The sequence below is a fragment of the Rhagoletis zephyria genome, unplaced genomic scaffold, assembly GCF_001687245.7.
Source record: "Rhagoletis zephyria isolate East Lansing unplaced genomic scaffold, Rhagoletis_zephyria_1.1 Rzeph_scaffold_00578, whole genome shotgun sequence".
Classification (NCBI taxonomy): domain Eukaryota; kingdom Metazoa; phylum Arthropoda; class Insecta; order Diptera; family Tephritidae; genus Rhagoletis; species Rhagoletis zephyria.
Genome location: NW_016157662.1, coordinates 146,140 through 170,861, shown reverse-complemented (window position 1 = coordinate 170,861; position 24,722 = coordinate 146,140). Strand labels below are relative to the sequence as shown.

Below are 24,722 nucleotides of genomic sequence, written 5' to 3'. Positions count from 1 at the left end.
GAGTTGTAGAGTTAAAAATTGGATTGTGAATTTGAGTTTTAGAGTTAAGTGTTGGATTTTCTTTGGTTGTAATTAGGGTTAAAGTTTGATGTAATAATAAAGTGAGGAAAAAAGGAAGGAAATGATTTGAGGTTGATTTTGTTTAAGTGTGGGGTTTTCATAATGAAGTGCTAAGCACGAAATTTTTGGTGTGGGTGTTGCGCTTGTGCAGAAGAGGGGAAGTGGGAGTGTACAAACGTTGACAATGACGGTATAATGACGGACTTATAGATAAACGGACTGATGTCAGGTTAGGGGGCGTTGTAAAGTAGGTGAGGAGTCACGACAACGCCCAAGGCTTCGCGTGAAGTTCGCGTAGAAGAAGGGGGGGATGACTCCACCTGACAGGACAGGACAGGACCATCTCTTCATTTGTTGCTATCTCTTTGTTCTCTGCTTTCTTCGCATTTGCTATAGCCATCTCCACTAGTACACTAGGTATCAGGCATGAATAACTTTTTGCTAATGTAGTTGACAGCAAGGCAGGCGGAAATGACCCACCCCGACGACGAGCTAGCTTGGGATGCAAGCATGCCTGCATGCCGCCTCGCCTGGCTCGACCATGTTGCTACATTACAAATTATCATCTGTAGTTACTAAAATATCGCAGTTTTCGTATTTATGGAAATTACCGTTATATGGGAAGTAGGCGTGGTTACAGTCCGATTTCGCCCATTTTCAATACCAACCTACCTTGGATTAAGGGAAACCTACATANGACGGACGGACAGACAGACATGGCTTAATCGATTTCTTTTTTCATCCTGATCATTTATGTATACATTTGTCTATATCTATCTCGATTCGTTTTGGCTGTTACAAACAACCGTTATGTGAACAAAATTAATATACCCTTGTGCACAAGTGCGCTCGGGTATAAAAAAATTCTAAGTATCAAAGTATCAATCTTTAATAAAACTTCTAATTCCTAAATTAAATGGTAGTTTGAATTTTAACTGAGATTTAATTGACAGTTTTTATAAATATTTTTTGGTTTTTATATAAAATACGGAGTGAAGATAAAGCTTTTATACTCGGTAACAGTTGAATTCATTTGTATGCTTAACTAAAATCACATATCAAATTGGTATTTAACACTGTAAACACATAAAAGTAATTTTCACAATACTTACTGGATTACTCTAGATGAAAATATTAAGGCAGTGTTGCATGATTGGTACATTTGTACACATTTGTACATTTTGGCAGTTACAGAGTAGTGTTGTTTGGAAATTCTTTTATTGAGCTGAACTCAAAATTCTAAAGAACACCACTCTGTGACAGCCAAAATGTATAAATCTGTACAAATGTACCAATCGTGTGACACTGCCTTTAGCCCAGTACCACATCCGACAGCTTCAATATAAAAAAGGAAAAGGAATGAAAATATTAGCCTGTTCCCGCACTCCATGATTTAGTGGGAAATTGTTAGCAAAATGTATGATAAATGTGTAAAGGAAACGACCTCGGACTAAATCCTGGAATACGGGAACAGGCTAGTTGTCTGTAGCTAACAGCGATGCCGTATGTAGACTAAAGTTGGTATGTTCAATGAAAGGAAACAAACTTAATGTGTGACCACAAAATCATACAAGTCTCAAGGCTGATTCACATACAACTTTCTTCGCTTTGCTTGATAGTTCTTTGCTTTGACATATAAGATCGATGTAGGCATATGCAGGAGTATGCTCACATAAAAAACGTTTGAAGCAAAGCAAAGCAAAACGAAGCAGAATCTTGGGCAACTCTCAACTTTTGCCCGCTTTGGCAATCAGCTGTCTACATGTATCTTTTCTCGTGCGCTTGCATTTGAATTTAATGACAAAAATAGGTGAAATAGGAATTTTTATTGCTATTATTAATGCATATTATTATATTGTTATCTATTTTACAGATAAAACATATGCAGGAAAAGGAGAACGCAAAAACTGTTAAAGCGTTTATTGTAGCATACCTTCTGCGTTTCACGCTTTGTTGTCAAGTTTGAACTGTCAAGCAAAGCGAGGAAAGTCTTATGTAAATGGCCCTTTAAGATGGGAAGAGTTACCCTCAACTTATGAATTGAAATGTACCACAATTTATACTCAGCTAAAAATAAAAGTATCTTAAAAATTCGATGAAAAATGTATCATTTTGATCCATTTCGATCAAAACGGCAACACTGATCCTAGGTGTTTAAAGAAGTTATCTCAACTATTTTTATCTTTTCCTTTCGTGAAACATATTTCAAAACTATGAATAATAACTAATACCCTTTCCGAATCTCAATTCCACGCAAAATTGCTTAATATCACCGGCACACAAAAAAAAAAATAGTGTGATGTGCATTCGACCGGACCTACCTATGGTTATGTATTTCGACCCGCAGAATACGAATTTAAAGTCAGTTTGGCCAATATACCTCCCAGATTTCGATAAAACTTCAAAAACCTGTAAAAATAGCGAAAATCGGCAATAAAAAATGGTTTTTTGAGGTTTTTCGAAATCTAGGCGGTATATTGGTCAAACTGACTTCAAAGTCGGATTCTGCGAGTCGAAATACATAACCATAGGTAGGTCCGGTCAAATGCACATCACACTATTTTTTTTTGGGTGCCGGTGTATTTTTCAATAGATTATATTGCTCACTATCGGCTTTAGCTCAATTCTGTGGCTGCTACAGATCGCCCTAACAAAGTCGTATGACTGAGCAATTATATGTATATAGATACGCTGAGAAGAAGTTAAGAAAACGTTTAAAGTTATATTTTGTCAGCTACTTCACCGATTTGAAATCTAGTAATTATACTTTTCATGAGCATGAAATGGTATTATAACTTTGGGCCGATGTTTGTAAGTCCGTCTGTTTGTATGCAATCTTGTCTATCAGTTTTCGATATATCCGACTGAAATTTGGTGAGTATAGTTTTATAATGCATTAGTCATTTGTCGGAGCCGGAAAAATCGGACCACTATAATATATCCCATACAACTGATTGCTCAGATGTGAGGCTTTTCGTTATATCCCCGGTTGCCACATGACAAAAAATTTTCTAACCAGAATTTACAAAAAAATTACCTAAAAGTTACAAAGTAAAAAATAACGTTTTATTATACAATAAACTGTAAAAACAAACCTCGTTTATTTGCCATAAATAAGGCCTGGGTACAATAAATAGTTTTATTAAAAGAAACCTAAACAAATTCATTTTTCTTATGAGGTCATGAGGGCCAGGAGCCTTTTTACAAAAAAAATTAGTAATGTGAGAAAGAAGGAGCTATAAAAATAAATGCGGTATTTTACTAAAAAATTCATTGCACCTACGCGATGCTACATATAATAGTAAAAGAAAACTATAAAGGCGTGCCTTGGCTATTACCGTTTCGCTTCTGGTAATGTATTTCAGTCTAGCTACTCTATCGCTCAAGGCCTCATATAATAACTAGATACATTTACATACGTACATAAATACATTTTTATTCAATCTCTGTATACGTACGTGTATAAAGAAGAATGTAACAAAAATTTGTGAAACAAAAAACAACACACATATACTTTTGCAACGCACGCGTTTAAAAATATACCTTTCATAAATACGCGCTTTAAGCTCTTGTCTTTTGAAAGGAATCTTAGCTTCAGAACAAAAAAGTTATTTGAAAAATCAACTTAAATGCATATACCGAGGCGCTAAAGAGCCCAAATACACCGCACAAAATGCTGTTCAAACCTCCTTTTTCATTTCCTCTACATATGGATCAAAGATCTGTCAATAAGTATTCGTCGATGTTTTTGCAAAACCGCCCATCGATAAGTTGCAGAACCACTTAAATCTCCGTTGTAGCAAAAATGAGATTTGGTAACCCTGAACTCCAGGCATCGAGATTTATGGATAAAAATCCTAAGATCGTTGTAAAAAACAACAGATTTGTAAAATAATAGTTAGGGAAAATACCACTCTCAAGGCCCTGCGGTCATTGAAAAACTGTTTTTTCGCTCTCCTGTAAAATTTGAGTGCCGTAAGATAGGCGTTTTGCAATTGGTCGATGGGCGGTTTTGCGAAAACATCGACGAATACTTATTGACAGATCTTTGATCCATATGTAGAGGAAATGAAAAAGGAGGTTTGAACAGCATTTTGTGCGGTGTATTTGGGCTCTTTAGCGCCTGGCATATTTCGTGATATTCGTTCTAGGCTCGACATTTCGCGTTGCATTTCGAACAAATTAGATGTGGTATCACTACGGTGACCATATTTATGCCAACCGAATACGAGACAAAAAAGTATTTTTGCCAATTTTTTCCACAAAAAATAGAGGATTAAAAAAACATTTTTAATGATTTTCGATTTCTTAGCCCTGAAACAGCATCTTTATTTGGAATATATTTTTTGATCTTTTTTCAAAAGCAGCACATAAATATGTTACTACTAAATATAATTGTAGAATACTATTCTATAACATTGTTTTTTGTACTCAGGATTTTTAGTCAGCAGAATTTGTTGCACACATTCCTAGGCAGAAAAACATGATAAAAAAATATCCAACTACTTTTGAAGCACGAGTCTTATTCAACGGATTATTTTCGACTCGGATTTCGGGATAGCACAATGCAGCAAACTTTAAGAACTTCCTTACTCTTACGATATTTTCCTGGTTGCCCTCTCATTTGGAGTTTCTTATGTTGAAGATACAATCCTTCTTATAATCAGCAATAATTTATTTGGCGCAGTTTCGCCTATTAAGTTTCTTCTCTCGTCACAAAATTTGAAAATTGGCTTAACACCAAGGCACATTGGACAGGTAAAAACAGCAGGCTGTGTGTATTTTGTTGTTGGCTTTGGAATTCATATACGTAAACAAAGTTTGATATAACAGAGTAAAATGTAAAATAAAATGACATTTAAGAGACGAAATTCTCGAAAAAAAGACAAATCAGCGGCTCTACTGCTGCCACCTGCTCAATACGCATTGCTCCCCACAGGATATTCAACGTGAAATGCGTTGAAAAGAGCAAAATACTAGTGAAATTTCTGTTAGAAATTTTAACGATATCACACGCCTACAAAAATAGAAAACAATTTATGTGCGGCAAATGTTAAAAATGTTTTTTGTAGACTTTTTCATGTTGATTACGAATCCGTAAGTAAAAAGTTCCCATCAGCTCCAGGTTCTGAGAAAAACGAGGTCAGATTGTAAAAAATCGCGTTTTTGCAATATTTGAGATATTTGAGCTCTAGCAAAAAAACAATATAGGCTTAGAATAAAGCTCAAAATCTCAGCTTCTATCAAAAACAGCTTAACCATTTTCCGTCCCGAAATCAGTGTAGCCCTAGGTAATTATTAATGTCTAATTTCGATTCATACTCACAAATACCCTGTTTTCCTACGCAAAATTATAACTTCAGAAACCATATAAAAATAAAAACTGGTTCAATGGCATGCCATTTTTATGAGTTTTTGAGGCGCCAAAAAACCGACACGGGACATTAAAAGAAAGACAGAACATTTGGCGTCCCGTATGAAATAAATAAATTATCAGGACAATTGACGTAAAAAGAGGACTGTCTCGTATAATACAGGACGGAAGGCCAAGGTAGGTATCACCATACATGTAATAAAAAGTATAGATACTTTTTAATAAAATAACATTAAGATAAGATTTGCAGGCTTCATCTATTGGACTTTAAGCCTCTCGACACAGAAACATAAATACTGACGCAATACATATTGAACATGTAGCATTCCCGCGCGATCCATCACTATTTTGAAATCCATCAATATGGATCACGATCCAAATATCCCAATTAATATTGAACGTGTGACAGGCGCCCCACACTGTGATAAATTAACGAGTGATAATTTTCTTCGATATGTGGTTAGTTACTTTTGCTGAGCCCCGTGTTGTCTGATCAACGCAATTGCTTCTAGTAGTGTTGTCACTGCTACACTCAATCACAGTTAAATTTATCACATTAAGGGCCGGTTTTTCAATAGTCAGATAAAATCTCAGATAGCTATCTAATGAATAAAATTATTCGGCTGTTTATTCTATTGAATAAAGTCTTGGAGTGTTTCAATCACCATTTATCTGGCAGATAGCTACTCCAGTGCATTTATAAAAAGGTGGCAACATGATTAGTTGTCAAAAAAATTAGAGTGAAAGCAAGTTAGCGTAATACCTTACGATAGAAAAGAACAACTATTACGTTGCTTAAATTGATAATTTATTATTTTCCAAGTTTCAATTGTTTAGCAAGCGCAAAATGGAAATTGTAGAAAATGCTGCCTTAAAAAAAAGGCAAAGGTCTGCCAATTTCACACAAATTGAAGTGGGAATGTTAATAGAGCTCGTTGGTAAATATAAACATATTTTGGAGAACAAGAAGACAGACGCTGTTAGCAACAAAGAGAAGGAGGCGTCTTGGGAGAAGGTATCAAATCTTTTTAATGCATCCTCCGGTACAACATCACGAACAGCATCGACCTTAAAATTAAAATACGAGGGAATGAAAAAGTCGCTGAAGAAGAAAGTAGCTATTAATCGACAGGAGCTTTATAAAACTGGCGGCGGAGCTCATTCTCAAATTCCGTATTCGAGTGTGGAAAATCGCATTTTATCTATGTCTTCCAATATAGATGGTTTGGAAAATAGGCATGACTCCGATGGCATTGAAGGTAAGCAGCATTCATTTTGGGTACGGTTTAGTACAATGATTTTGGGTTGTTGTGTCCAAACGCGTGACCCGAATCTTAAAAATTTAACATACACGTGTAGTCAAAGGAGCACTAGTTTATTAATAAATTCGGTTTGAAATATATCATTTTTTTTGTAAATTTCGATGTGAGTTCTGCGCAAAAATACTGGGGATGGCGTAGCCGGAGTTATATGCAGATGAAATATGATATCTTTGGCAATAGAAGGGGGGGNAATAAATTCGGTTTGAAATATATCCTTTTTTTTTGTAAATTTCGATGTGAGTTCTGCGCAAAAATACTGGGGATGGCGTAGCCGGAGTTATATGCAGATGAAATATGGTATATCTTTGGCAATAGAAGGGGGGCTTCCGCCAAGGTGAAAGGTGTTCTGCGCAAAAATGCTGTGGGTGGCATAACCCAAGTTTACATTTTCTATGTCGTAATGTTAGTTAATATTACCCCTTTTTCAAGTAGGCCCCCGGGGGTTGGAGAGGGGTCAGAGAGGGGAAGGATCACTTTTCTTAAAGTTTTGACTGTGTTCTTTCTAATAGGTGGTGTTTTAGGTGCCACACCCCCTGCTTTCCGCTACACACCACAAAATCATTGTACAAATAACTAAACATTTCCCTTCATTTTAATTCACATACTAATTGTAGTATTTTCAGGTTCACAATCAGAGCATTTGATTACTTATGAAATTGATGACACGCTAATGCCCGCCGGTATGATCATCATATGCGCTGGTGAAAATATAAATAGGTAAAAGACATTTTAGAAAGTTTTAGCTATTTTTCTTGTTTAAAAAGTGTTTGTTAGGTATATTTTTATGAAATAATAGCTCACTATCTAACAAAACCGATGTAAGCCAAAATTTCAAACATGAAAATTCAACGAATTTGAACAAATGTTTATCAAAATTTTTAACCTTTTAATTTTGTAAAATTTTCCTAACTTTTGTACAAAGTTTTTGCTAGATAACGAGCTACACTTTCATAAAAATATACCTGGTAAACACTTTTTAAACGAAAGAGAAATAACCAAAGATTGCCAACATGTCTCTTCTCTATTTATATTTTGGCCACTGTATGTACAAACATACATATATAGCACTTCTGGGTGACACATTATCAAGCCTTTTACTTTCTAGTAGATGCTGCAATTGAATGCAAAGAAGTCGAGATAACTACGACAACCAATAACGCAGCAACAGGTCAAGGCGATTTCGAAGAAGGTTATATATCTACAAGATGTGTCTATCAAAGAACGTAACTGAGGGTGTAAAACATTTTCTTTTGATTTTTAGTTATAGAAGTGCAGAAATGGGACAATTGGTCTCCTCAGGCTTTGAAGCAACCTATTACACCAGTTTTGAAAAAAACTAGCACAAAACGGAAATCAGAAAAGTCTAAATTTGAACAACTTACAGATGCAAGATTGGAGTTAGTCAAAATACAAATAGAGATGGCTAACAAGGAGTTGAAGCAAAAGGAGAAGGAACACGAACTGCGGATAGCTTATCTTATGAACGAAGAACAGAGAAAAGTGGAATTGCACAATATTCAAACACAAAATTCGCAGTGTCTTCCATTCTTTAACAATCATAATTTGGACTAATCTAATTTATTTAAATATTGCTTTCTTTATTGTTCTCGAAATCATTTGATAAAATTTTATACATTTATTTTTTACCACATACACTCAAGGCCAAAAGAATAGCTGTGCGATATTTCGACCAGTTTTGACTATTTTTTCTTTTATTTAATGTTCATTAATTTTACTGTATATAAACGTCTAGTTCAATATATAACAAAAACGATGTAAATCCAAATTTCCAACTGTGTAAAAAATTTAGAATAATTCAACAAATTCTCATCAAAGTGTCGAAACTTTTTATTTAGAATTTTTAGAAAAATTTTACGTTTGCAGTTTTATAGCCCATTAAATTTTAGTGGGTCAAAGTGCAAATTTCAAGACGCTGGAAAATCGTGTTGATTTTTAATAATTTTTTGGCAGACGGTGTTGTGCATTTTCTTCCTTATAAAAAATGCCCGACAATTTCTTTTGTATGGAAGAAAATGTGTAGCACCGTCAGCAAAAAAATTATTCAAAATCAACACGATTTCCAGCGTCTTGAAATTTGCACTGTGACCCACTAAAATTTAATGGGCTATAAAACTGCATACGTAAAATTTTTCTAAAAATTCTGAATAAAAAGTTTAACATTCTTGGATGAAATTGCTACTTTGTTGAATTTTTGTACGAAGTTTGAAATTTGGATTCATGTGGTGCTGGTTAAGTAATGTGCTAGACTTTTATAAAAAAAAAGATAAGCATTAATTAAGGAAAAGAAAAATAACCAAAATTGGTCAAAATGTCACTTAACTTAATTAGCTGACCACAATTGTATGTACATCTTTAGTCATTGAAAAAACTGTTCACATACATAGGCTTTTTGTGTAGTTTTAAATAACCAAAAATGTGTGTCGGTTATCATCAGGCTTTCATATAATGAAGCTAGTTCATAAACCTGAACACGAATTCTAATAAAGAGTTTTCCTAAAAGGTACCAGTTAAAAAGTATTTTAGCGAATGAATTGATGATCTATTTTATTTGCGTTGCCCAGTATATGCATATGTCTATATATGTATGTACCTATGCACATGTATAAAAATTATAACTTTACTTTATTTATTTAAGAAATGCCGCACAATGCGCCTTTTGAACACTATGTGAATTAATCGTTGCGGTTTCGATAGAATCAACATTTTTATGCAAATTAAAATGGGTCTGAAAGCTAGTGTAATTACCTTTCAACGAAAAATTTTGCCATGGAGCACCCACTACTTTCTGACCTTAAAAAATAGCTTAAAAATAGTGCTGTTCGAAAAAAAGTGCAGAAACTACCGGATTTCTTCCAAAAATATTTTTTTAATTTTCTATTGTACTAATCTTTAGATTCTGTAATGAGAAACACGATCCCACTGTTTAACGACCCTGTATGAATCGGTTACGACTTATAAATTTTTGAGTTATATCTATAAAAATTATAATTAATAATTACATTTCGATTTTTATTAATCGCTGAGCAAATATAATCACATATCGAACTTAACTTGTTTGATAAAATATAAAACTAATTTTTCGAGTGTATTATTTCGCTATGAAGTAAGTTTTATTATAACAAATAAATAAAATATTGTTTTATTATTTAAAACTCAAAAAATAATCATTATTTTAGATCAAAAATTACAATTCATAAAATAATCATTACTTCATAGCGAAATAATACACTCGAAAAATTAGGTTTATATTTTATCAAACAAGTTTAGCTCGATATGTGATTATACTTTCTCAGCGATTAATAAAAATCGAAATGTAATTATTAATTATAATTTTTATAGATATAACTCAAAAATTTATAAGTCGTAACCGATTCATACAGGGTCGTTAAACAGTGGGATAGTGTTTCTCATCACAGAATCTAAAGATTAGTACAATAGAAAATTAAAAAAATATTTTTGGAAGAAATCCGGTAGTTTCTGCACTTTTTTTTCGAACAGCACTATTTTTAAGCTATTTTTAAGGTCAGAAAGTAGTGGGTGCTCCATGGCAAAATTTTTCGTTGAAAGGTAATTACACTAGCTTTCAGACCCATTTTAATTTGCATAAAAATGTTGATTCTATCGAAACCGCAACGATTAATTCACAGTGTTCAAAAGGCGCATTGTGTCTCGCTTGTACTTTCAATGAGGTATTCAAAGCATTTATACTTTTTACATTCAGATTAAGGACTCGAAGTATTCTAATATTACGTTTCTGGCTTCACTAGAGTCTCCAATAACTGGCTCCATATTTTCTGTTTCCTCTTCAAGCTGAGTACTTAACTCTGGGTCTTCTGGTGGTTTGTCTTCTTTCATATCTATGGCAATATTATGTAATACGGCTGCTGCAACGATAATATCTTGTACCAAAGGAATTCTGCACCTCATACCAATGCCTAGAACTGGAAATCGTCGCTTCCATACTCCAAAGCAACGTTCTATAACATTTCTCGTTCTAATATGGGCTTCGTTGAAAAGACGTTCTGCTGGAGTTCGTGTATTAATATACGGTGTAATCAAATAATTGTTTAAAAAATATCCGCTATCTGCAAGAATTAGTCCATTACCGAAAGTTCCATTGTCAAACGTATATTTTGCAGCCGAATTCAGGAATATCATTGTATCGTGAGTACATCCGGGCCACCTCGCGACTATATTTTGAAACTTTAATTTTGCTGAACACATAGCTTGAACGTTAATGGAAAAGTATCCTTTTCGATTTCTAAAATTTTCGGCTGTACTGCCACCTGCATATTGTATACAAAACAATATTTATTACAAGGTTGTTATTTATTCAGAAATACTAGTGTTATCCCAACTTACCTGGTGATATTATCCGTACATGTGTACAGTCCAATGCAGAAACCACTCGTGGAAATCTCGCTATATTATAAAACTCTTCCTGTATTTTTAAAATTTCTCCATTACTTGGTAAATTTATAAATTGGGACCTAAGCGATGCAATTGCTTTCGTTACTCTCGTTATAATTCGGCATACTGTTGATTTATGTAAACTCGAAAAGTCCCCGATAGTTATATAAAAACTTCCAGTTGCATAGAAACGTAAGCATATTAGAAGCTGCTGCATGACTGGAACCGCTTGGTTTCTGGAAATGGTTAAACATTTTACAGGAAACCGAATAGTTTAGTTGGTTTGAGGGTGGTAAAAAAATGAATAAGTCGTGGCACCTCCCACCTTTCCAACTTGAAAGGGCAAAGACTAAAGAATTTAGTGACCTGCTTCTTATTGCCCTTCGACTATAGAGCTCCTCAGGGATGTCTTCAAAATAAGAAAAAAATCGCTAATTCCGCTGATAAAATATCTCCGCCCCAAGGGTATATAACGATTGCTTGTGGAAATGAATATTCAAGGTGGCGTAGTTCGACCGAGGACGCCGCGGCTGGAAAAGTGGGAAGCGCCACGTCCCCTTCTTTTTTTACAAGCCTCAAACTAACCGATACTATCTACACTATTTGTAAATGAAAGGATCGAAAAATAATTCACCTATCCGTGGCATATGCCAATTGATTTTCAATTAATGAACACAAGTACTGACAGGAATATTTTGTAAGCCTGAATCTTCGAAAGAACTCGTTGCATTCCCAATCTTCAAAATGATTTGGTCTTGGTTTCACTACTCTTTCTTTCCTCGCATTTTCATATACTTCTTGATCCTCTTCAAGAAGAAAATCTTCAATTATATCATTTAACTCCATGATAAGCTTAAAGAACAGGTTACTTCCACAAAAGAAAGGCGCAAATGAATTATTTTAATAATTTCTCAACTATAGGAAGGCCAAATTTTTTTTGTTTATTGCTATCCCGCCTTTATCTGGCAAACGAATTGGCGGATAACTTTATTCCTCAGTTAGGTGAATTATTCTACGAATAACTTTTAACTGACTATTGAACAACGCCATTTCGACTTATCTATCGAGTTAGTATTTATTCGTGGCTTATCTGACTATTGAAAAACCGGCCCTAATTCAACTTTTTTAGTCTGACTTTATACATGGCAAACTTACCAAAAGTTACCAAACTATACAAGGAAGCAAATGCATGTACAGAGTTGACAACAACAACAACGCTGTCAAGTTTAAATAGCGGCAAATCAGCTGCACTTGATAGCAGTAGGTTGAATAAGGAAAAATGACTTAGCAACACGAGTTTACGGGGTGTGCATAGCTCAGTGGTTAACGCTTTTGACTTTGCACATCGATGACGCGGGTTCGATCCCTGCTGAAGTCTAGAAAAAGGAAATCTGATGAGGAGATTTGGTGATCTCCGAAATAGTTGCTATAACTTCCACCGTTTAGACTTTGTTGCTTTTTCCATTTTTCAAAATGAAATAATCGTGGTACAACGCTCAATAAAAATTTTAAAATTAAATGTTAATAAGCCACAATAACATTGACAAATATATAGTTTAGGAAGAGCCTACCTGAAACTATACAAGAAAGCAAATGCATGCATAGAATTGACAACAACAACTACGCTGTCAAGTTTAAATAGCGGCAAATCAGCTGCACTTGATAGCAGTAGGTTGGATAAGGAAAAGTAAATTAGCCACACGAGTTTACGGGGTGTGCGTAGCTCAGTGGTTAACGCTTCTGACTTTGCACATCGATAACGCGGGTTCGAGATTGAGGGGATGTGGTGATCTGACTCATTGAATTGTTTTTATGTGTTAGTATGCCGACCACCGATGCAAAGTATCCCAACCGACACAAAAACTAAGGCTCGATTTGGCGAAGAATTTGTGAAAGTAAATGTTTCTTAAATAGTTCGCTGGCTCCATAATTTTTCATAAAAGGGAAGTCTTTCAGAACGACTTAGTTTAGCAAAATGTGTATCTGCCAATAATATTAGTAAAGAGGCGGCAAATGGATTGTTAGTATGTCATAAATTATTCAGTACATTAATTTCATATAAAAATAAAAACTTCTCCCTTTTTTATATGGGAAGACCAAAATAGCAATGGGACAGAGAAAACATACGTTTGAAAAACTATCCAAAGTGAGAGACGTTTACAAACCTTTGAGAACGGTACTTTGCCTGCCACAAACAAAGCATCGCGTTGTAGAAAAAAATTCTGAAAAAATTCGGTTAGCGATTATCATTTTCATTAGTTTCATTCGCACAGCATCCGCAAGAATATTTGGTCGGCTGGGATAGAATGGCAAAACGACATGCTCAGTTGATTGTTTTTTATTCGTAATCTTGGCACACGCTTGACACATTTTTTGTATGAACTTTACAAAAAATACCCAAAGCCAAAAGTAGCGTGTGTTTAATACACTGTGCTTTTAGATTTTTATTTGCATGCGTTTGCTATAAACCAAACACAAGATGTATAGCCCTGAATGAGAGCTACAATTTGAGTTAATAAATGATGGTTATATATATGTACATGCGTTAAAATTGCTTAAGGCTTTTTTATAAAAATGACACAAATTACACGCTTTATTTCAGAATAATTAGATTCTACCTATATAAATATACAAGAAATTTTAATGCTGGTTTATACCCAAAAATAATGGATAATATTAATGAGGTCATCTATTTTTCAGAACTATATACCTATTTATGTGAAAGCGCATTTTTATGAAAAAAATAGAACCTACACATTGAAAGATTTTATACCAATAAAATGGTACCCAAGTATTAAACAAATGAATTATACCAGTCAAATTTTTTTACATGTTTACAATTTTTTGTGTGTAAATTTTTCCCTAAACTAGTGGTTATTAGTTACTAAAAAGTTCTTACATCCATTGCTTCACTATACGTATAAGCAAAAGAGGCCAAAAGCCCATGCACGAAAAATACCCACTATTAGTACATTTGTAAAATGTGGCAACCATGAGCGTGACGCACTAATTCCACAACAAAATGGGACTGCCTTCGTATGCCCAGCATCAGTGTTGCCAGTTGAGAATTTTCAGCTATCATTTTCGGCGTTAAACTATAAAAATTTGCGTTTAGCTATTAGATATTTTCTTAGCTTTTTTTAAGTCGAGTTAGCTATTTTAGCTAAATTTTTTTTATAAATTCCCCACTTTACATAGAGTTTTATCATTTTGATGAATATAAATCAGCACAAAAAAAATTGGTATAAATGGTAGCAATCAATATACTTACGAAACTATAGAAAAGCTTCGTTTGTAGATTTTCTCCCTTACGTCAGGTTTTTTTAAAAGAACCTTGTAATTTTAAAGATATGATTGCTTCAAAAATTATTAAAAAAAATTCAGTGGAATAATAAATGAAAGAGAAAATTCTGTGGATTAAAACAAATAAAATTCTTTGGTTTACGAGGACGAATGGGTATTGAAAATAATTGATTAAATTTATTTTATTTCATTTCTCACCCCTCTTTTATGCTATCGTTTTTGCTAAATTTAAATATGTTTAATTTCTATGACTATGAATTAATTTATGCTGAAGTAAATAAAAAAATACTCTATGTAAGTATAGTTAATATGGTTTTGGGATTATCTGGTCACACTGGTATTGACGATGCCGACGCTGCCAATTTATTAGCAGAATTATTACTCTGCTGTGCTGTTACTAATCGACGATTAAATTCGCTAATTTGGCATCGTGGTAATCGTCAGAAGTGTTACTTAATAACGAACTCGTACTGAAGATACAAGTCAAAAAAATACATCGATGTTTTTTTCGATTTGATGCATCGAAATATAGCATCGATGCATATCGATGTATCGTATAAAAACATCGATATTTTCCATGCATCGAATGAAAATATCAACAGTTTCTTTGAATTAAAAATATACAACAAGAAAATGAAACAATCGTAACTTCGATAAGTATTTAAGTAATAAATCACAGTGAAATGTATTAACTGATTTAAACAGTTACAAATCCCAGTTTTTTCTGTTCTTTTGGGAAGCCTTCGAAAAAAAAATTCGGAAGACACGGAAGTGGCGACAATTGTTAAATGTTTATAAGCATAATGAAATAATATGTGCCAGCTATCAATCACATTCTATTTCGGTACACTTATTTGGCAATTTACCCTTTTGAGTGAGAAATTATGAATATTTTTGATTTGAGTAAAAAATTAAAAAAAAAACACATGTCAATCAATTCTTGCCGAATGTGCGAAAGCACAAATAACGTTGCAGTACTAATGTTTTCAGTCCATCGGGATGAGGATCTAAGCCGAAAAGCGAAAACGACGAAACTCAAATTTTGCTTTGATATAAGCGCACATTAAACTGGCTAGCTTTATAATTATTTCACTATGCTGATAAGCTATTTAAAATCTGTCCAAATTTCCAAATGGTTTTAGAGTGTCAATATCATATCAATTAATATCACAATGTAGATGGTATTTTGACAATAAAAGTTTCTACTAATAAAGATACTAATAGACATTTTGGATAATATTAATAGAATGTATATTCTAATAGTGCACAAAGAATAGTTACTAGAGCGAAGAGTTTAAAAGCATACAAAATAATTTTAGTATGTACAGTGTACATACTATCGAAAATATCGGCTTATTCGATACATCGAATAGCAAACATCGATGTTTCCGATGCATCGATCGACTGGTGTGAATTAGGGGACTGTATGTATGTATTGGTACAAGTGCGCATTTTTTTATTGAACATACCCAGTAGAAATTTTATGCATACAGCATCGCTGTTGGTGGCATGAGCTTGCTGCTGTGTATACCTGCCAGTATTAATCTTCATTTCCATTTAACACGTGTGGTTTCTCAGAGCGTATGCAAACTCTAACCATACACTTGTACTACTGCTTTATGCATATGGCTGTATTAATGTTTCAAACGTACAAAAATGCATTAATGGAACAGTATGAAAGCATTCTTACAAGATACATATGTACCCCATATGTAAATGCTACTTTTTTAATACATTTTAATATACGGTGACATCAAAAAGTAGCATTTAAATATGCAAATGCATATCTTGTAAAAGCCCGCTAGTGCTGAAAATATTATCGCACATAACGTCCGTTCACTAAAATTTTTGTACAAGTCTGAAAATTTTACAAAAATTCCACTTCAAATGTATCAAGAAGTGTACTTAAAACAACAACAACGTACGTTCGCTTGCAATTCGCTGGAATTTTAATATATTTGTGGAAATTCATGACTACGCATGAATTGTTCACACTACATGCATACTTCATGAATGCATACAACCGATTTCTACTGGGTATTGTCGAGGGCAAAAAGGTGATTGTACATACATTAACATAATCATGCAGGCCACTGGTGTGAATTAGGGAACTGTATGTATGTATTCGTACAAGTGTGCATTTTTTTATTGAACATATTGCCAAGGGAAAAAGGTGATTATTTATGTACTGTATATATATTTTTTTTAAAGTTCTTACTATCTTTAATTTTATTACCCTGGCAGATATGTATATTTTCACGTTCAAAGATATTTGAACAACAGTGTTAGTTGATTTACGTAAGAAAAATGTGCCTATTTTGAAAAATAAACCACATAAGCTACCATGGTATAATCGAGAATTAAGAAAGTTAAGGAACTTTAGGAATAAATTCTTCAAGAAGTTTAAAGTTACTGGAAGTCAGATTTTCTTTGATAAATATCAGAGATATGCTAAAGATTTTTATTGCTTAGACAAATTCCTTTATAAAAATAATATTTTGGGGGTGGAGTCGAACATTAAATCTGATCTAAAAGCTTCTTGGCATTTCATAAAGTCTAAAAAATGTGGCTCTTGCATTCCTTCGACTGTATTTTTGGGCGATAAATGCGCCTTACTGAGGTGGCTGATTTTTTTAGTGCCAACTATGTCTGTGATGATGGTAATTCCTGGCCTGATATAAAACACGATACAGCTACTGATTTCAGTTTTGGGGCTCTAACCTTGTCACTTGATGACGTGGAAGCTGGTATTTCTAAACTGAGACCGTCTACAAAAGCGGATGTTGATGGGGTGCCCTTCTTTTCAAGAACTGTCCCGATCTTATTCTACCCCTATATCGTATTTTTAATTTGTCTCTTGCGTCGGGCGTCTTTATCGAGTAATGAAAAATTAGTTATAATCACCATATATTTAAGAGTGGGAATAAAAATAATGTTCGAAATTACAGGCACATTTCTAAATTATCAACTGTATCGAAGCTTTTTGAATCTATAGTCAAAGAAAACATGTTTTTTATCACTAAAAGTTTATTTCTGCCTAACCAACATGGCTTTGTTTCCATTAGATCTACCGTGTCTGACCTAGCTGTATTTTTTGAATACTGTATGACGTCTTTTTTTTGCTGGATTCCAGGTTGACTGTATTTATATTGACTTTAGTAAAGCTTTTGATAGAGTCTCTCATTCGATTTTACTTAATAAGTTTGCATATCTTGGTTTCCATTCTGTTTTTTGAAGTGGATTAAATCCTACTTGATCAACAGGCGCTGTGTTCTCTCGATAGATGAGATTTCGTCAGATGCATTCATCTGGGGTTCCCAGGGAAGTATTTTAGGTCCTTTACTTTTTATATTATTCATAAATGACATTAGCTCATGCTTTTCTTTCGTTTATTTTTTGCTATATGCCGATGACCTGAAAGTACATATTTTCGATGATCAAAAAGGAAAGGGATGCTACTATGCTCCAGGCTGATATTAATAATCATAATCTTTGATGAATCAAATCTCGTCTTTCGTCAGTTGCATTTGCAAAATTCATAGTGCTTTATCAACGAATTATACAATCGCCGAGTCTTCGCTAGAATCTGTCGCCGAGGCCAAAGATCTTGGCATAATTTTTCCTTAAAATTTTTCTTTTAGTAGGCATATTAATCATGTGATTTTTAAATCCTTCTCTGTTTTGGGTTTCGTGAGGCGGAACTTTGTAAAATTCTCTGATCCCTATACTCTTAAATTACTATACTCATCTTTTGTTCGTCCCATTTTTGAATATGCTACATTTATTTGAAGGCCCTTCCATAAAACTTTCATAAATATATTAGAACGTGTCCAAGAGGTTTTACTTAAGTTTGCATTGCGGTCCTTAAACTTTTCAGATCCCATACTACCGTACAGTAGTCGTTTGCTTTTAATTAACCTTAAGTCTTTGGAAACGAGGCGTTCTGTACTCTCCCTGACTTTTGTTTTTAATATTACACTGTAGGTAAATTTTAAAGTTTTGAAATATCACAGCTAAACGACCAAACACATAATCTTAGCTTTGGCGTCCAGATTACGATGTCGATTTCCGAAAATTCGTATCAAGTAAAAATTTTGAGATATTTAGGAAGGAAGTTTTAGAGCTCTAAAAATAAATTTTTCGTCATATATAACACTAAGCTCAAGGTTTGAACTTTTTTCTGGGCAAAGGTTTTTATAGCTGATCTTACTTAAATGGGATGGGACCTTTCAAATTCAATGGCGTCCCCCAGATTACCAGATTGCCTCCAGTTTTCGAGATAACGGTACTTGAAAATTTGCTTATACTTTAACTTTTTCGTTAATAATTCCCCCAGGTTTAAAGTTACTCTACTAAAATTTTGCACGTAACTGTTTCTACATATTAGCTTAACTACTTTTTAAAATCGTCGAAATTGGTTCACTATAACACATAGCTCCAATCAGGGCCGGATCGTGAGCTCGATTTGGGGGGAGGGGGCGAGGGAAATAAGAATAAAAAATTTTGTACGCCCAAGTATGATATACACTTTATTTTATTATATTATATATTATTTATAAATGCATTATATTTCTACAAATCATATTATTTGAGTCACATGTTATCGTAGTAATTTTAGAATTTTTAAATTACATTTCTCGACTGAAAAATAATAAAATAATAAATAATATTCGAGCTAACTCGACGGCACACAGTATACTTTTTTTAACATGCCAATTAATCGTAGCGCTTTCGGAAGAAGCAATATTTTGATATGAAGCCAAATGGCCTTGAAAGCTAATGTAATTGCCTCTCAAGGAAAAATATTGCCATTGAGCTACAATCGATCCTAAACCTTACAAAATTTGGTCAAAAATAGTTTTCTTCGAAAAAAACATTCAAAATCCAACGGATATATTAAAAGAAAAAACATTTTTTATATTTGTTATTATACTAATATTATAGATTCTGAGTCGAGAACACGACGAACAATGTTTAAAAAACGAAACAAATTTCAACCCCTCAATTTGAAAAATGCAATATGTATTGAATTTTTTATGGATTGCATGCAGCTGTGCATCCTTCACACAATTTTATATCCCTCGAACAACAAGTAAGTTTTAGTGCTATTCAAGACCTTTAATTAAAGCCAGAGTTAAATTATTACGATTCTGAAGTTAAATTTCTAAATTTCATTCGGAATTTTACCAAATTTTTTCTAATTTCCCCTATTTTCTCCCGCACATCCGGCCCCGGCTCCAATACAACTGATTTCTCAGATATGTGGTATTGCGTTATAACTCATATTTTTTTAATTTTATTGGGTTGTCCACTATTTCAACCTGAACTTGGGTTCTTTTTAATCCCAATCTGGCACATTTTTGCAGTTTCTATTGCACGGTCGACCAGTATAAGTCCGTCAACATTGAATTCAATCGTTTTCCAGCGAATCAGTCCTCAAAATACATAAAGGATTGATGCAATCTTTCTCCAACCTCGTTCGTAAAAGTCAAAGTGACTGTGTAGCATATAGAATTATCAAAAACGAAACAAAAGTTTTTTTAATTTATTTCACAATTTTTTATTTATTTTTTTATTTATTTTTTTCATCTTTAGAAGTTTCCGAAGACAATGGCATAGTGAAAAAAGTTTTCGCAAATCTTTCGATGGTTTTTATCAATCAATACCACAGCAATCGCGTGCTTAGGGTGTTTGCTTGTGTTGTTTGGCTACCATGACTTGCCATGACAAATATGACGCAGTATAGGCCGCCGCCTATTGGAAGGTATTACACAGTCACTTTAACAGCAGCTTCACAGCACAAAAAAGGTATTAAAACCCCATTCCAACAATAGAAACTGTCAAAATATGCAAAAATATGCCAGAATGGGATTGAAAAGAAACAAAGTTCAGGTACAAATAGTATACAACATAATAAAATGAAAAAATATTACGAAATAAAATATGATTTATAGCACAAAACCACATTTCTGAACAATCAGATATGTGGGAACTATATGTTATAGCCAACCAATTTCAACGATTTTCAGAAAAAGTTCAGGTAACGTCAAAAGAAAGTCACGTGCAAAATTCTAGTAGAATAACTTTAAAACTGATGTAATTATTACCAAAAAAAAGTTAAAATATAAGCAAGTTTTCAAGTACCGTTATCTCGAAAACTGGAGGCAATCTGGCAAAACGCGAACGCCATTTAATTCAAAAGGCTCCAGTTAAGTAAGATCAGCTATTAAATCCTTTGCCCAGAAAAAAAAGTTCAAAACCTTTGCAGTGTCATAATCGACGAAAATTTCACATTTAGAGCTCTATAAGTTCCTTCCTAAATATCTCACTATTTTGACGTGATACGGATTTTCTGAAAACGGCATCGTATTCTAGAGGCCAAAATTCAGTTTACGATATATATATATATAGATTTATATTTTTTCGTCCCAACTGTGTTATTAATGGTAGTGTTGATTGTCCTTTTCTTTTAGGTCGCATTTTGCCGTTCTATTGTGAAAACCATAGAACTGAATACGCGCGCAATGCGCCTTTGGTACCTGGTTTAATCAATAGTTTTAGCGACCTGCATATATTAATTTTGTAACTAGTCTGAAAGAAACCACTGTTTCATAGACGAATAAATAAAAAATTATAAGTGATATCTTCCACACCTCTGGATGTTTAGATATGATTTTTTTATATATGGTACTCCTCTATCTAAGTATTTATGCTGTGAATATAAAAATATTGTTTAGCTCCCTAAGAACTAATTTCAAATGCAGTAATCTATGAAAGTAAAATTTTCGGATGTTCATGAAAGGTATTAAGCCTTCGGTGCCGAAGACAGCACTGCTCTTACTTGTTTTTGAATAACCCGTGGAGCTTGCAATTTAATTTGATCTAAATATAACTCAATCCTGCGACTGCTCCAGATCGCCCTAACTAAAGCTTAAATTAGTGGTGACATAATCATAACCATATAAAACAGCTGTTCAAACCAACCTTATGGCGAACATTGTATTCGATTAGTGGTGCCACACCATAACGCCATAGCCATAACCATATGAGCTGATATCTGAAGTGCGTGTTGCCAGACGTACAAAAAAAATATTGTTCACAGCCAAAGTTTTGGCATAAGTGTAGAATATGAACCAATTAGCTATGCAAAAACCAAAAAAAGTGGCTCGATAGAACTTCTCACGCTGATTTCAACAGTACCAAAATTATTTGGCGCAAAAATGTTAAAAAGATATAAAAGGTTGAATTAAAATTTTTTGATTTTTTTAAATATTAATATCTTATGAACATAACCGATTCAAAAACTAACGATGCCAAAAGAGACAATTAGTTTAGCTTTCTGTATATGTCCATAATTTATATGCTTTATTTTATTTTTAATCCAAAAATACTAAAAAACGAAAAGAAATTATGTATTTTTTATTTTAAATTTATATTACTAAGAAGGCACAAGTTATTATCTTTAATTTGATGCACATATTTTATTGTAATCTGCTGCTGAGGTTTAAGAATTTAGTGATACTGAAAGAAGTTCTGCGCAAGTATCCCACGATATTACACATTTTCCGCATCTTGTTCTGCGTCTGGCAGCACCGACATTGTTGACTACGGAAAATCAGCTGTTTATGGTTATGGTACCTATAATCGATGATAGTTAATGTGGTTATGGCTATGGCGTTATGGTATGTCACCACTAATTTAAGCTTTAGTCATATGACTGAGCAATTATATATACGTAGATGGTTACCGTTAAGTCGACTTTCACTCATTGTGGAACGCAGCCAAGTTTTGACCCTTCTTATGCCGAATTTCCAGTAGGCATTGAAATTACAGAAAATTCTTTTTCTTATTTGGCGCTGGTACCGCCTAAGCGATTTTGGCCGAGCTCAACAAAGCACGCCAGTCCTTTCTCTTCTGTGCTAACTGACGCCAATGGAAATGCCAAATGAAGCCAAGTCCTTGTCCACCTGGTCTTTCCATCTCAGTGGGGGCCTCCCTTTTCCTTTGCTACCACTAGCGTGTTCCGAGTTCACTTTCATCAAACGGGGACACTTAGCAAAAAAAACTTAATTCTTTCAAAAGGGATACTCATACTCTCCTTTTTTAACCGACTTCACAAGGTTATCAATTCGACAGAAAATTTTTTTTTAATGTATCTTACCGCATAACTTTGGACCACGTTAACCGATTTCTATAATTCTTTTTTTAAAAGAAAAGTGTTACCTCACAGGTGGTCTCATACTAATTTGGTTTAGAGCAGTGTCCGCCAAAAAGAGAAAAGTCTTAAAATGAGAATGTATTAGTTATGAAATAAAAAATGAGAATGTGTTGGTGGTAATGCACGGAAAAAAATTTCTGTGTTGTATTACTTATTATAAAAACTTATTATATAATGAAAGTTAACGGCCCTGAGAAAGGAAAAAGTTGGTAAAATTTTGTATGTATTGTACAAAATTATTATTATTTTTTTATAATTTATTTCTGAGCAAAAAATATAATGTGCTTCGAGCACTCTGAATATTAAAAGAAAATTTCGTTGATTTCAAGTAGAAATAAAATGAAAATATATATATCTAATATTTATTTTAAAATTAGGTCAAACTTGACGTTTAAGAATAGTTTAAAATAACGACTAAACCAACAGATAAATAACAAAACATATTGTATGTTTTAATTGAGGACTAGTCTGGTATAAAAAAAAAAAATACATAATTCACAAAGTTCTTTTAATATGAAGAAAAAGCACGACTTGGTACCATATACATACCTATTTCTAGGGGTGTATGTACGACAAATTGTGTTATAAAATTTTTGAATGAATATTCATCCATTCTGCTCAGTGTACCTACTTTATTCAACAATAATGCGTCATCAACCTGCTTCGCCTATTGTTTGCATGCAACTAAATAAAATTTGTTGCTCTTCTACTCATTCTGTTGACGTTCGGATTGTGTACGTGTAAGAAGCCGATTGTGTACATGTGAAAGGCCGAATATAGTTCGTTTCCCAGGAAAGTGTTTGGCGGGCACTGGTTTAAACCGATCATTGGATCATGAAGAAATTAACGATAATCTTATATTCTTATATGAGAATTGAAGTCGGTTGTGTTTTTTGCTTAAAAATTACTTGTTTTAAATCATATTTACATTTATAGTGTCGTTCAATTGCAGAGGAAAATTTACTCGATGATCTGTTATAATACATACAAAAACGGAATTGCGTAGAATAGAGATCAAGGAAACATTTATACAAATAACGTATTTTATTATATATGTCATAAGAACACTTCTGAGTTTTAACGTATCTATACACAATAGGGTAGTCCAAAAATACATGAGAAAAATGGAAGTCGGAATTTTTATGCTCTCATCCCCTAGGATTTTTCTATACGGAAAAAACTATACCCTTATTTTTTCATTTTGAAATCAAAAAATGTTTACAGGTCGCTCAAAGCGCTTAAAGTTTTCCATGTATTTTATACTTATGGGCAAAAACAACTTTTCTTAAAAATGCTAAGGAATTCTTAAAAATCAATATTTTTCTATCAGAAAACTCTGTTCCTCTGCAGGAGATTCTCAATAATAATACTCAATCGTTTATTCAATAGTTTTTCCATAGTAACTATAGTTTATAGGTCCGCGAAAACCCCAAAACACCCAAAAAAATTGAATGGGGGCACCAATAAAAATCGTTAGTTCCAAAAATGGTTAAATAAAAAACTGGGTATTGTTATTGGAAGCCTATTGAAGAGAACCAGTGTTTTCCAATCGAAAAATGATTTTCAAGAATTCCATACCATTTCTACGAAAAGTTATTTTTCCCCCATATAAAATACATGGAAAACTTTAAGGGCTTTGAGCGACCGCTAAATATTTTTTGATTTCAAAATAAAAAATAGGGGTATAATTTTGATCGACGTAGAACAATCCTAGAGGGTTAGGTTACGGTGGTTGTCACCCCGCACGGAACGGCAGAGAGACACACTTAGGCTATTTTGACCCATTGTGATCCACGAGCTCTTGTTCATTCCCCTTAGTTTCCCAAATGATAGAACCATCGTGTGACCTTAATGTATCGTTGAAGGTCGCACACGTCCACAGAGTCGAGATCGGCTAAACACTGAAAAGTATGTCATTAAAAATAGCAAGTCTTGACCTTGTCAGAGCGGGGCAGTGGCACACTCTCCACCTCCTGCTCGTCCCTGCAGGCGCGACAGAAATCGTTTGAGGGAT

General features: G+C 33.7%; 3 protein-coding genes across 7 annotated transcripts in view; 2 read left to right on the top strand and 1 right to left on the bottom strand.

The window, feature by feature from the left end:
• Nucleotides 1-24,722, top strand: part of Cdk5alpha (Cdk5 activator-like protein) — a 116,567-nt gene that overhangs the window by 42,751 nt on the left and 49,094 nt on the right. The gene's annotated exons all lie outside the window — the stretch shown is intronic.
• Nucleotides 5,986-8,520, top strand: LOC108360475 (myb/SANT-like DNA-binding domain-containing protein 3). 2 transcript variants are annotated; one of them, XM_017612754.1, is made up of 4 exons: nt 5,986-6,693; nt 7,380-7,436; nt 7,865-7,945; nt 8,018-8,520. In XM_017612754.1, exons 1-4 carry the CDS (start codon nt 6,282-6,284, stop codon nt 8,326-8,328), a joined length of 861 nt encoding a protein of 286 aa, XP_017468243.1. In that variant the 5' UTR covers nt 5,986-6,281; the 3' UTR covers nt 8,329-8,520. The 2 variants fall into 2 exon arrangements, with proteins under 2 accessions (XP_017468243.1, XP_017468242.1); XM_017612753.1 differs by having other exon boundaries at nt 7,371-7,436.
• On the bottom strand, nt 10,014-14,224 carry LOC108360474 (putative nuclease HARBI1). Of its 3 annotated transcripts, XM_017612751.1 has the most exons (4): nt 11,822-12,224; nt 11,140-11,423; nt 10,884-11,063; nt 10,014-10,799 (listed from the first exon to the last, which is right to left on the bottom strand). In XM_017612751.1, exons 1-4 carry the CDS (start codon nt 12,031-12,033, stop codon nt 10,495-10,497), a joined length of 981 nt encoding a protein of 326 aa, XP_017468240.1. In that variant the 5' UTR covers nt 12,034-12,224; the 3' UTR covers nt 10,014-10,494. The 3 variants fall into 3 exon arrangements, with proteins under 3 accessions (XP_017468240.1, XP_017468241.1, XP_017468239.1); XM_017612752.1 differs by lacking the exon at nt 11,822-12,224 and adding an exon at nt 14,151-14,224 and having other exon boundaries at nt 10,014-11,063; XM_017612750.1 differs by having other exon boundaries at nt 10,014-11,063.

Excerpts from the sequence above, each read along its gene's own strand:
- LOC108360475 (XM_017612753.1), top strand. The coding sequence starts at position 6,282 with ATGGAAATTGTAGAAAATGCTGCCTTAAAAAAAAGGCAAAGGTCTGCC. Across the intron at positions 6,694-7,370 it reads TGACTCCGATGGCATTGAAG|TATTTTCAGGTTCACAATCA; the intron begins GTAAGCAGCATT and ends TACTAATTGTAG. Across the intron at positions 7,946-8,017 it reads TCAAGGCGATTTCGAAGAAG|TTATAGAAGTGCAGAAATGG; the intron begins GTTATATATCTA and ends TTTGATTTTTAG.
- LOC108360474 (XM_017612750.1), bottom strand. The coding sequence starts at position 12,033 with ATGGAGTTAAATGATATAATTGAAGATTTTCTTCTTGAAGAGGATCAA. Across the intron at positions 11,424-11,821 it reads TTGGCATATGCCACGGATAG|AAACCAAGCGGTTCCAGTCA; the intron begins GTGAATTATTTT and ends AACCATTTCCAG. Across the intron at positions 11,064-11,139 it reads TGTACGGATAATATCACCAG|GTGGCAGTACAGCCGAAAAT; the intron begins GTAAGTTGGGAT and ends TACAATATGCAG.